We start from the raw sequence: 13,993 nt of genomic DNA, 5'->3' as shown, positions 1-13,993 counted from the left end.
ATACCTTCCACAGGTGGTTTGACGTTGTAGAAGTTAATGCGATCAGCTGTAACCTGGTCACATATGGCCACCAGCGCCAGGAGTTGGATAGCAGCGGTGAGGTGCAGGGCCATGGAGAATGACATCATCACAGTCTATCAGCAACCTGAAGCACAGAACAGAAAGAATCAGGAATGGACATATAATCAAGTATCATTTTAGCCTTTGCAAGCTCATGTAACATAGAACCAGGTGAATGGGAAAGGAGAAAATGAGGAAAAGAAGAATAAACGAAAGTGGATATTGAGAACGAGAAGAAGGAACAGATTGGCCCTCTCTGGGACATTGAGAAGTTGGATTATCATGGAATTGAATCACTCCATGCCCTGCCCTGACCACGTTTACCCGATCCTGAGGGGGCAAGCCTCTGAGCTGAGGGGGAGGACCTCAGAGAGCTGCTGAATGGTTCTGGTCTCTATCAGATCTTTGAACCTTGACTTCTGACCCTTGGCCAGATGGGGCGGGGTAATCAGAGAGTCACGGCTGAGGGAGCAAACTGGCTCACTGGGGTCCAGAGGAGTCCATAGAGGGGCTAAAGAGACTGATCCTTCCCTGTCTAAAGCTGCTATTTGAGCAGGCAATGGATAGTAGCCACTTAAGAGAAGAGGAAAGAGRGATTGATGGCTACTCTTTGGAGAGCTTTTTGATAAGCCGAACATTATTGTTAATTGTTGTTTATATCACATATTATTATCACATTTGTCATCAAGCATCATGAATGTAGCCATACTGGATGGCCGCCGTTTTGCAAGCTCCGACCCCACTTTGCTATTTTGTGATTCTTCCGTCATCTATTTTTACGAAATGTATTCGCTATCATTTCTTGCCTCTTCAACAAAAAACTGYTTTGCTGATTCTAGCGTGTTGGAAGTGTCGACCCATTGTTCGCCCATCTTGTAATCCCTGATAGTAAAATGCTGACCCTTGTACCTCCCAAGGAAGTTTTCATCTGTTATTGTGACTGTTGTATACATTCCACCTTAGGACAAGAAAAATAACAAGCTGGCAATTAACAAACTGCACGAGGCAATAAACAAGCACCCGGTCCGCGGCGGTCCTTCTTGGGCAAATTTTCTCAACAAACTTTGTCATCAAAGTCTGGCATTCTCTGGATTTATGGTGCTTTCAAGACAACTGGGAATTCTGAAAAAAAACAAGGTCAAATCATGATGACATCAGTGATCTTCAGGTCGGAGCTCTAAAAAGAGGCCCGAGTTCCGGACTTGCAATTCCGAATAGGATGAACGTTTCAAACATATTTTACCAGTCGGACCCGTTTTTTTCAGAGTTCCCAGTTGTCTTGAACTCACTGAAGTCAGATTTCCCATTTCCACCACCATAGAAAGCACTGAGCTAGGCTGAAACACCAGAATTTTGGAGCTGCATTACTCAAGAAAGCAAAAAAGAGAAAAAGTTTGTTTGCGGCATTATTAACTCAATTATTATTATAATATTTTTTTTTTAACATTGTTTGCAAACTGATATGTGACACATATTAATGTCAAAAAGACACAGATGTCGTGGATGCTACGCTACAGGACTGTTTTGCTAGCACAGACTGTAATATGTTCCGGGATTCATCCAATGGCATTGAGGAGTACACCATCTCAGTCATCGGCTTCATCAATAAGTGCATCAACGACGTCATCCCCAGAGTGACCGTACGTTCATATCCCAACCAGAAGCCATGGATTACAGGCAACATCCGCATTGAGCTAAAGGCTAAAGCTGCCGCTTTCAAGGAGCGGGACACAAATCCGGATGCTTTTAAGAAATCCCGATARGCCCTCAGACGAACCGAACCATCAAACAGGCAAACCGTCAATACAGGATTAAGATTGAATCCTACACACCGGCTCTGACGCTCGTCGGATGTGGCAGGGCTTGAAAACTATTACGGACTACAAAGGAAAACCCAGCCAGCTGCGAGCTGCCCAGTGACGGAAGCCTACCAGACGAGCTAAATGCCTTTTCGCTTCGAGGCAAGCAACACTGAAGCATGCAGGACAGCACCAGCTGTTCCGGAYGACTGTATAACGCTCTCGGTAGCCGATGTGAGCAAGACCTTTAAACAGGTCAACATTCACAAAGCCGCGGGGCCAGATGGATTATGAGGACGTGTACTCAGATCATGCGCGGACCAACTGGCAAGGGTCTTCACTGACATTTTTAACATCTCCCTGACCAAGTCTGTAAAAACTACATGTCTCAAGCAAACCACCATAGTCCCTGTGCCCAAGGAAGTGAAGGTAACCTGCCTAAATTATTACTGCCCCGTAGCACTCACGTCGGTAGCCAAGAAATGCTTTGAAAGGRTTGTCATGGCTCACATCAACAGCATCATCGCGGACACCCTAGACCAGTGGTTCCCAAACTTTTTATAGTCCCGTACCCCTTCAAAACATTCAACCTCCAGCTGCGTACCCCCTCTAGCACCAGGGTCAGCGTACTCTCAAATGTTGTTTTTTGCCATCATTGTAAGCCTGCCACACACACACACAATACGATACATTTATTAAACATAASAATGAGTGTGAATTTTTGTCACAACCCGGCTCGTGGGAAGTGACAAAGAGCTCTTATAGGACCAGGGCACAAATAATAATGAATAATTTTGCTCTTTATTTAACCATCTTACATTTAAAACCTTATTTGTTTATCGAAAATTGTGAATAACTCACCACAGGTTAATGAGAAGGGTGTGCTTGAAAGGATACACATAACTCTGCAATGTTGGGTTGTATTGGAGAGAGTCTCAGTCTTAAATACATTTCCACACACAGTCTATGCCTGTATTTAGTTTTCATGCTAGTGAGGGCCGAGAATCCACTCTCACATAGGTACGTGGTTACAAAGGGAATCAGTGTCTTAACAGCGCGATTTGCCAAGGCAAGAAACTCTGAGCGCTGCCCTATCCAGAAATCTGGCAGTGGGTTCTGATTAAATTCKATTTTCACAGAACCGCTTGTTGCAATTTTGATGAGGCTCTCTTGTGAAGATATCAGTAAGTGGACTGGAGGCAGGGCATGAAAGGGATAACGAATCCAGTTGTTTGTGTCATCCGTTTCAGGAAAGTACCTGATTTGGGGCGGCAGGGTTGCCTAGTGGTTAGAGCTTTGGACTAGTAACCCGAAAGGTTGCAAGATCGAATCCCCGAGCTGACAAGGTCAAAATCTGTTGTTCTGCCCCTGAACAAGGCAGTTGTGACAGCCACTGTTCCTAGGCTGTCATTGAAAATAAGAATTTGTTCTTAACTGACTTGACTAGTTAAATAAAGATAAAAAAATTGCGCACTCAACTCACTGCTATATCACATTTATCCATAAGCTTCATTTGAGTTAATTTGCACATAAAAAATCATACAATGATGGAAAAKCCTGTGTGTTGTCCTTGTTAACGCAGACAGAAAAGAGCTCCAACTTCTTAATCATTGCCTCAATTTTGTCCCGCACACTGAATATAGTTGCGGAGAGTCCCTGTAATCCTAGATTCAGATCATGCAGGCGAGAAATAACATCACCCAGATAYYCCAGTTGTGTGAAAAACTCGTCATCATGCAAGCGGCCAGACAAGTGAAAATTATGGTCAGTAAAGAAAACTTTAAGCTCATCTCTCAATTAAAAAAAACATGTCAATACTTTGCCCCTTGATAATCATGTTAAACGAGCTTTACATGGTCGCTGCCCATATCATTGTATAGGGAAGAAAATACACGASAGTTCAGGGGTCTTGCTTAAACAAAGTTAACCATTTTCACTGTCATGTCCAAAACGTTTTTCAAGCTGTCAGGCATTCCCTTGGKAGCAAGAGCCTCCCGGTGGACGGTGCAGTGTGCCCAAGTGACATCGGGAGCAACTGCTTGCACGCGCGTTACCACTCCACGATGTCTCCATGTCATGGCTTTTGCACCATCAGTACAGATACCAACATGAGCTACGTTTGGCTACATACGGACCGTTAGTGGAATTCCCACGAGAGAGTAACATTTAATGTGATTGGATGTTCATTATTTGACTAGGATACCTGTATTTGACATTGTGTTGTTATTTCGCTAATTTTATTTTTGGCAGTGAAATGAGGCTACTCAGGTAGAAAAAGAACTCACCCAAATGTATAGCCCTCTTGGAAAATATAAATTGACTGTTTGAAAATGTGAATCACATTTTTATTTGGCGTACCCCCGACGGCATTGCGCGTACCCCAGTTTGGGAATACCTGCCCTAGACCCACTCCAAASTCAARAGATCCACAGATGACGCAATCTGAATCGCACTCCACACTCCCCTTTCCCACKGGGACAAAAGGAACACCTATGTGTTCATTGTCTACAGCTCAGCGTTCAACACCATAGTGCCCACAAAGCTCATCACTAAACTAAGGACCCTGGGACTAAACACCTCCCTCAGCAACTGGATKCTGGACTACCTGACGGGCTGCCCCCAGGTGGTAAAGGTAGGCAACAARACATTTGCCACACTGATCCTCAACACTGGGGGCCCTCGGGGGTGCGTGATTTGTCCCCTCCTYTACTCCCTGTTCACCTACGACTGCATGGCCAAACACGACTCCATCATTAAGCTTGCTGACGAAACAACAGTGGTAGGCCTGATTACCGACAACGATGAGACAGCCTATAGGGAGGAGGTCAGAGACCTGGCAGTGTGGACTACAGGAAAAGGTGGGCCGACCAGGCACCCATAAACATCGACTGGGCTGTAGTGGAGCGGGTCAAGAGTTTCAAGTTCCTTGGCGTCCACATCACCAACAAACTATCATCGTCCAAACACACCAAGACAGCCGTGACACCAACACTTTTTGGAGACTGGAAAGATTTGGCATGGATCCCCAGATCCTCAAAAAGTTCTACAGCTGCACCATCGAGAGCATCCTGACCGGTTGCATCAGCCTGGTATGGCAACTGCTTGGCTTCTGATCGTAAGGCGCTACAGAGGGTAGTGCGTACGGCCCAGTACATCACTGGGGCCAAGCTTTCTGCCATCCAGAACGTACATACTAGGRGGTGTCAGAGGAAGGCCCAAAAAACACTGGAGAACCAAGTCTAAGACCAAAAGGCTTCAWCAGCTTCTACCCCCAAGCCATAAGACAGCTGAACAATTAAACAGATGGCCACCCGGACTATTTACATGGACCTCTTCTCTTCTTTCAAACTCCCTGTGAGTTCTATTGGSTGCTGTACTTAACATTCAGAAAACAAAAGCTTTCATCCATCTTTGAATAGTGTATTAGTATAAGAAATGCTTAAAAAAGCTTTTCTAGGTTTTCCTAGGACAGGAAGAGCTATGGGGCATTTTTTAAGGAGACAGGCCAGCGGAGTGCAGGTGCATATTGCACAAGAGGCTATAAGTTAGAAGCTTATGCATAACCCATCCTCCATTAGCTAAATATAAGGCTAATACCACATTTCATGTATTACTTGAAAGAAGTAGGCTAGGACATCTATATACAGTATATATCAATCTTAAACAGTATTAGGCCCATCTATTTTGGATGCAATTTGAATGGAATTGATGGAGAGAAAGCGTCACACCCTGATCTGTTTCACCTGTGCTTGTCTCCACCCCCTCCAGGTGTCACCCATCTTCCCCATTATCCCCTGGGTATTTACACCTGTGTTTTCTGTCTGTCTGTGCCAGTTCGTCTTGTTTTGTCAAGTCAAGCAGCGTGTTKCTCCGTGCGCCTGCCTTTTCCTTTTCTGTTTTTTGCTAGTCCTCCCAGTTTTGACACTTGCCTGCCTTGACTCCGAACCCGTCTGCCTGACCATACTGTCTGCCCTGACCTCGAGCCTGCCTGCCACTCTGTACCTCCTGGACTCTGACCTTGTTATGATTTTTTGCCTGTCCACGATCATTCTCTTGCCTGCCCCTTGGATACTAATAAATATCAGAGACTTGAACCATCTGCCTCTCGTGTCTGCATCCTGTGCCCTTATAGATAGACTGTGAGAGTGCTCGCATGCACACTGATTTAAAGCAACGATAATCAAGTGATAGGCTGTTTTAAAACTCTGCAGCTGCAATAAAAAAACAAAAACATCTTTACAATGAAAAAATAAGGTGACTCCTGAAAGCCAGATGGAGATGTGTAAATTAGACATACATTCAGTCCTTATATTACTGTAAGGCTATGCTACAGCAGATWTTTCTACCTTTCACAAGAAAAAAAGTTACCATGATGAGATGATACATGCACTGTTAACTGCGCTCCATACTGAGATGCGCTTTCTATCCCCACCTTGAGCGTTGATGATTGATCATCAAGATAGCAGAGAATAGGCGTGGGCCGTAGAGATGGCAGATTTAGACATTGCATATAATTCAACAGTTCTATTTCACCTCATGTTGTTGCTGCTCATGCTGTTATTTATCCCAGGAAAGGGAGTGGGGGGGGGGCAGCATTCTGCCATCCACATCGACGTGGCTGCAGTGGAGCAGGTCGAGAGCCTCAAGTTCCTGGGAGTCCAAACCCCTGAGGACTTAAAATGGTCCACACACGCYCATAGACTTGAAGAAGGTGCAACAGCGCCTCTTCGCCCTCAGGAGGTTGAAAAGGTTTGGCATGGGCCCTCAAATCCTCAAAAAGTTCAATATGTGTGCAATTGTGAGCATCTTGACTGGCTGCATCACTGCTTGGTATGGCAATAGCAACGCCCTAGATCGCATCGCGCTACAGAGGGTGGTGCAAGCAACCCAGTACATCACTGGGGTCGTGTTCCCTGCCATCTAGGACCTCTATATCAGGAGGTGTTAAAGGAAGGCAAGGAAAATCGTTAGTCACCCAAGCCATAGACTGTTCTCTCTGCTTCCGCACGGCAAACAGTACTGGTGCATCAAGTCTGACACCAACAGACTCCTGAGCAGCTTCTCTCCGCAAACCACAAGACTGCTAAATAGCTAACTAAATACACTGAACAAAAATATAAACGCAACATGTAGTGTCAGTCCCATGTTTCATGAGCTGAAATAAATGATCCCTGAAATTTTCCATACTCACATAAAAACGTATTTCTCTCAATTCTTTTGCACAAATTTGTTTACATTCCTGTTAGTGAGCATTTGTCCTTTGCTAAGATAATCCATCCACCTGACAGGTGTGGCATATCAAGAAGCTGATTAAACAGCACAGGTGAACCTTCTGCTGGGGACAATAAAAGGCCACTCGAAAATGTGCAGTTTTGTCACACAACACAATACCACAGATGTGTCAAGTTTTGAGGGAGCACACAATTGGCATGCTGACTGCAGGAATGTCCACCAGAGCTGTTGCCAGATAATTTTATATTATCTGGCAAATTTCTCTACCATAAGCCGCTTCCAACGTTGTTTTAGAGAATTTGGCAGTACGTTAACCGTCCTCGCAACCGCAGAGCACGTGTAACCACGCCAGCCCAGGACCTTTCATTCTGGCTTCTTCACCTGTGAGATCGTCTGAGAACAGCTACCGAGACAGCTGATGAAACTGAGGAGTATTTCTGTCTGTAACAAAGCCCTTTAGTGGGGGAAAACTCATTCTGATTGGCTGGGCCTGGCTCCCCAGTGGGAGCCATGGCTGCACRCCTTCCCAGTCATGTGAAATCCGTAGATTAGGGTCTAATGAATTTATTTGAATTGACTGATTTCCTTACATGATTTGTAACTCAGTAGAATTGTTTAATGTTGCATTTATATATATATATATTTTTACCCCCTTTTTCTCCCCAATTTCACAGTATCCAATTGTTAGTCGTTACTGTCTTGTCTCATCGCTAAAACTCCCGCATGGACTAGGGAGAGTCGAAGGTCGAGAGCCATGCGTCCCCAGAAACACAACCCAACCAAGCCGCACTGCTTCTTAACACAGCACGCATCCAACCCGGAAGCCAGCCGCACCAATGTGTCGGAGGAAACACCGTACATCTAGCGACCTGGTCAGCGTGCACTGCACCCGGCCTGCCACAGGAGTCGCTAGTGCGCGATGAGACAAGGATATCCCTGCCGGCCAAACCCTCCCTAACCCGGACGARGCTAGGCCAATTGTGCGCCGCCCCATGGGCCTCCCGGTCGCGGCCGGCTGCGACAGAACCTGGGCTCGAACCCAGAGTCTCTGGTGGCACAGTGGCACATTGCCTTAGACCACTGCGCCTCCCAGGAGGCCGCATTTGTATTTTTGATCACTATATATTGTTATTGATTACTGCATTGTTGGGTTTAGAGCTTGCAAGAAAGGCATTTCAATGTACTTGTGCATGTGACATTAAAACTTGAAACTTGGTCATTTTAAATACAAAACAGGCAAAACAGAAGACCGGAGATGGTCTGAACACAAAGCAGCTTCAGCTGAACAAAAGCCATGTGTCACACGTGAAACATCCCAGAGAGAAAGTCTAACAGCAGATAATTGTGATTGTTATATCATTAAATTCAAATGCCCTCAATTTGTCATCTTAGATCAAGAAAGGAAGTATTTTGGCCTCAGATGTTTCTGCAGGCAGTTGGGTGCAGTCAGAACCCCCAAGGCACATGATTCAAATATCTAATAGGTTTAATAAAMAACCAGGTGGAATTAGGATATTCTACAATGTTACTGGATTTTGTGTTGCACAGACAGATAAACAATTCATGAACATTACAATCCCTTCCCAGTGACATAATTAATATTGTGTGGAGATCTTTTTAAATCTGAAAACATCTTACGCTCAAAATCATTAGCAAATAGCRTCTTTTTTTTTTACTATGTCAGCACTAAATCAACACTAACCTGTGTTAACCTGAGATTATCTGCCTCTGTGGAGACATAAATCACACTCTGGCATTGACATACAACTAAATCAATACCTGAACACAAACACCCCTCTTATCTCACTTTACAAAACAAACCATCTCTGAACAAACCCAGAAAAACGGAARCATCAATCTCTCAAGAGTCATACTCCACAGGTCTTGGTAAGGGCAGAGCAAAGCTTTTGAGTAAATACCCTTTTTGTACCTCTGTGAAATTTGGAGGAGTTGGACTTCATAGCATGCAAGAGGTTTACAGGTCAAGTGACCCTGTGGCCAAGGTATTTGCTGGAATATGCATGTACTTGTTGTGACTCGCGAGTCGTTATATTTAGACTCTCTCTCATCTCCAACTGTCCTCAGTCCCAGGAATTCTCTCTCACAGGAGCAGTGCTGAGACGGAGTGGAGCAAAAGCACATTTTGGCATTTCAAAATCACAAGTGGGTGTCACAAGCGGGTGGACTGTCAGCATTAGAAAATGCTGATAGTCCATCTTGTAGTATTTGTCAAGTAATGATGCAAAAAAAATTATATTTCAGATCAGACCCATTTCCCCATCCTGGCCAACCACAATTACCATTTTACAACACACTGGAAGTTAATTTCAGATTAGCATAGAGACAGATTCAAACTACACTGACATTTCTGAAGATGGTTTGTGTTTTTAGCAATTTTTTTTTTTTTAACGATTAGCTAGTTAAAGTAGCAGTCCCATAAACAAGAAAAATCATCTACATTTAAATCACATTTCTTTAGAGGGCTATTGCCTAACCAAGCACACTGACTGATAAGAAATATAATGTGTAATGGTGTTGAAAACAAACAGTTCACTATACAACGTGGTAATAATAGCATCTGTGAATGTGGGTTTTCCTACCAAAATGGCATTGTAAGTCAAATGTGAACAGTAAGGCTTACCTCCTAAAGTTCAAATGAAGTGAAATCTAATCCACATGTATGTATCAGCAGAGATCAGTAAAAGCCCTGTTTAACAGATCCTTTCAGGTCAGGGTGACTGACTAGATGGATCCCTGGTTTACTAGAAGTCATTTCCTTCCCTGCCACTGCCGCCTTAACCCAGCGTTTATAAAGGGTCAGCGACCCCTAACTTCCTGACACCGCAGCAACTTGATTGGATGACATTTGGTGGTAGTGATGGAAACAGTCACAATCTGTCAGGAGAGTGTCAGCCAGTCTCCTCTCCAAGCCCCTCATTAGCATTCACATCAAAACACACACACACACACACACACACAAACACCACACACACCACAAACACACACACACACACACACACACACACACACACACACACACACACACACACACACACACACACACACACACACACAAACACACACCATTTGGGGAGGGGAGTACTCCAAAATACCCCTTATCTAGTGGGTGTGTCCATTAGCAGCTAAAGGCAGCCTATATTAAACATGCGCCTGGGAGAGAGGGATTACTGGCCTTCACAAAGCAAAGCCAGTTGGTAGCCTGGGAACAGGTTACATATTAGCCAGAGAACATATTAGTACATATCTGTACCTGTTATGAGTCACACTCTAGTATTGATTTAAGTCACATGAACAGCTAGGTCTCTGGAGGCAACAACCAATTTATTGAGGTCCGTCTCCAAACATCTTAGCATAGGTATATTCCCCTGCAGCACACTCCCTAATCAAACACTGAGTTGAAACACAATATGATAAGACCGAGCTTGTGCTCTTTCGAAATGACTAGGCTATCTCTGGTTTTTGTAAACTACAAACAACTCACCCTTCCTTGAACCCTATTTTGGTCTTCCTCGCTTCCTTTAGGAAATCGTAGGTTTTCCCCCTGGAGGTCACTGGGAACAGTGTAGTTCCCATGACGAGGAAGGAAAGGAGTCGGGAAGGGCACAATCACTTCCAAGCGCAGTCTCTGCAGGGGTGGAGACATTTTTAAGAGGACTTAACTACTTCGAGTTTCTGAGTTCCGGTTAAGCTCAGCTATGTCTGGAAAACACATTCCATTCCAGAAGCAGTGCAGCTGACTGGTGCTCTGTTCAGTAACTAACGGCTGCTCCGTTCAGCTAACTAACCAGGCTGCTCGTTCAGCTAACTAACCGGCTGCTCCGTTCAGCTAACTAACCAGGCTGCTCTGTTCAGCTAACTAACCCGGCTGCTCCGTTCAGCTAACTAACCCGGCTGCTCCGTTCAGCTAACTAACCCGGCTGCTCCGTTCAGCTAACTAACCAGGCTGCTCCGTTCAGCTAACTAACCCGGCTGCTCCGTTCAGCTACTAACCCGGCTGCTTCCGTTCAGCTAACTAACCAGGCTGCTCCGTTCAGCTAACTAACCAGGCTGCTCCGTAGCGCTAACTACCCGGCTGCTCGTTCAGCTAACTAACCAGGCTGCTCTGTTCAGCTAACTAACCAGGCTGCTCCGTTCAGCTAACTAACCAGGCTGCTCTGTTCAGCTAACTAACCAGGCTGCTCTGTTCGCTAATAACGGCTGCTCGTTCAGCTAACTAACCAGGCTGCTCTGTTCAGCTAACTAACCAGGCTGCTCCGTTCAGCTAACTAACAAGGCTGCTCTGTTCAGCTAACTAACCAGGCTGCTCTGTTCAGCTAACTAACCAGGCTGCTCCGTTCAGCTAACTAACCAGGCTGCTCTGTTCAGCTAACTAACCAGGCTGCTCTGTTCAGCTAACTAACCAGGCTGCTCCGTTCAGCTAACTAACCAGGCTGCTCTGTTCAGTAATAACGGCTGCTCTGTTCAGCTAACTAACCAGGTGCTCTGTTCAGCTAACTAACCAGGCGTGCTCCGTTCAGCTAACTAACCAGGCTGCTCCGTTCAGCTAACTACCAGGCTGCTCGTTCAGCTAACTAACCAGGCTGCTCTGTTCAGCTAACTAACCAGGCTGCTCTGTTCAGCTAACTAACCAGGCTGCTCCGTTCAGCTAACTAACCAGGCTGCTCGTTCAGCTAACTAACCAGGCTGCTCTGTTCAGCTAACTAACCAGGCTGCTCTGTTCAGCTAACTAACCGGCTGCTCGTTCAGCTACTAACCAGGCTGCTCTGTTCAGCTAACTAACCAGGCTGCTCTGTTCAGCTAACTAACCAGGCTGCTCTGTTCAGCTAACTAACCAGGCTGCTCTGTTCAGCTAACTAACCAGGCTGCTCTGTTCAGCTAACTAACCAGGCTGCTCTCTGTTCAGCTAACTAACCAGGCTGCTCTGTTCAGCTAACTAACCAGGCTGCTCTGTTCAGCTAACTAACCAGGCTGCTCTGTTCAGCTAACTAACCGGCTGCTCTGTTCACTAACTAACCAGGCACCGGGCTCTGATAACAACACAGTACACATCCACAGAATGTAGGGAGAAAACACTGCATAGCAGCATTTTTTATTATTTTTTATGTCCTGGGCTTTGCGTCCACACAATTTCCCCCTGTGCGTGCAAACCGCCACAGTTCTCCATGTGGGTTATATACTATGAGAAGCTCATTTCGTATTTGAGGCAGATGGCTTTGGAGTGAATTCCACAGTGAAGGGCTGCAGTCACACTAAATATATGCAGCATGTTGAATGTTGATCTAGGACATACCGTGCATTCAGACCCCTTGACTTTTTTCACATTTTGTTACGTTACAGCCTTATTCTAAAATGGATTAAATTGCTTTCCCCCTCATCAATCTACCACAATACCTCATAATTACAAAGCAAAAACAGTTTTTTAGAATTTATTGGGAAATGTATTAAAATAAAAATTGAAATATACATTTACATCAGTATTCAGACCTTTACTCAGTACTTTGTTGAATCCTTCTGGCAGCGATTACAGCCTCGATTCTTCAAGCTTGGCACACCTGTATTTGGGGAGTTTCTCCCATTCATCTCTGCAGATTCCCTCAAGCTCTGTCAGGTTGGATGGGGAGCGTCCCGATCGAACATCCAGAGATGTTCGATCGTTCAAGTCCGGGCTCTGGCTGGGCCACTCAAGGACATTCAGAGACTGGTCCCGAAGCCACTCCTGCGTTGTCTTGGCTGTGTGCTTAGGGTCATTGTCCTGTTGGAAGATGAACCTTCGCCCCAGTCTGAGGTCCTGAGTGCTCTGGAGTAGGTTTTCATCAAGGATCTCTCTGTACTTTGCTCGTTCATCTTTCCCTCGATCCTGACTAGTCTCCCAGTCCCTGCCTCTGAAAAACATTCACACAGCATGATGCTGCCACCACCATGCTTCACGTAGGGATGGTGCCAGGTTTCCTCAGACGTGACGCTTGGCATTCAGGCCAAAGAGTTAAATCTGGGTTTCATGAGACCAGAGAATATTGTTTCTCGTGGTCTGAGAGTCTTTGCTTTTGGCAAACTCCAAGCGGGCTGCCATGTGCCTTTTACTGAGGAGTGGCTTCCGTCTGGCCATTCTACCATAAAGGCCTGATTGGTGGAGTGCTGCAGAGATGGTTGTCCTTCTGGAAGGTTCTCCATCTCCACAGAGGAATTCTGGACCTCTGTCAGAGTGACCATCGGGTTCTTGGTCACCTCCCTGACCAAGGCCCTTCTCCCCCGATTGCTCAGTTTGGCCGCGGGCGGCCAGCCTCTAGGAAGAGTATTGTTGGTTCTAAACTTCTTCCATTTAAGAATTATGGAGGCCACTGTGTTCTTGGGGACCTTCAATACTGCATAAATGTTTTGGTACCCTTCCCCAGATCTGTGCCTCAACACAATCCTGTCTCGGAGCTCTACGGACAATTSCTTTGACCTCATGGCTTGGTTTTTGCTCTGACATGCACTGTCAACTGTGGGACCTTATATAGACAGGTGTGTGCCTTTCCAAATAATGTCCAATCAATTGAATTTACCATCAAGTTGTAGAAACATATCAAGGATGATCAATGCTGTTTTCAACTCTCTAGAGACAGCAGGAGCGGTAGAGATACACTCAATGATCGGCTATGAAAAGCCAACTGACATTTCCTCCTGAGGTGCTGACCTGTTGCACCCTCGACAACCACTGTGATTATTATTATTTGACCCTGCTGGTCATCTATGAACATTTGAACATCTTGGCCATGTTCTGTTATAATCTCCACCCGGCACTGCCAGAAGAGGACTGGCCACCCCTTATAGCCTGGTTCCTCTCTAGGTTTCTTCCTAGGTTCTGGCCTTTCTTGGGAGTTTTTCCTAGCCACCGTGCT

General features: G+C 45.4%; 1 protein-coding gene across 5 annotated transcripts in view; it reads right to left on the bottom strand.

Moving 5' to 3' along the window:
* The window catches only part of LOC111976399 (ly6/PLAUR domain-containing protein 6B), a 50,095-nt gene that overhangs the window by 12,441 nt on the left and 23,661 nt on the right, over positions 1-13,993 (bottom strand). For 4 of the 5 annotated variants that reach the window (XM_070447745.1, XM_024005237.2, XM_070447743.1 and 1 more), the window contains one exon: positions 5-145. In XM_070447745.1, the coding sequence (XP_070303846.1) occupies positions 5-128 (124 nt within the window). In that variant the 5' untranslated portion in view covers positions 129-145. Of the gene's footprint in view, positions 1-4; positions 146-9,732; positions 9,873-13,993 lie in introns of those variants that run through there. The other variant, XM_024005226.2, reaches the window with a different exon arrangement.

The sequence above is a fragment of the Salvelinus sp. IW2-2015 genome, linkage group LG2, assembly GCF_002910315.2.
Source record: "Salvelinus sp. IW2-2015 linkage group LG2, ASM291031v2, whole genome shotgun sequence".
Classification (NCBI taxonomy): domain Eukaryota; kingdom Metazoa; phylum Chordata; class Actinopteri; order Salmoniformes; family Salmonidae; genus Salvelinus; species Salvelinus sp. IW2-2015.
The sequence above is the reverse complement of the archived record's forward strand: the minus strand, read 5'-3'. Positions and strand labels throughout refer to the sequence as shown.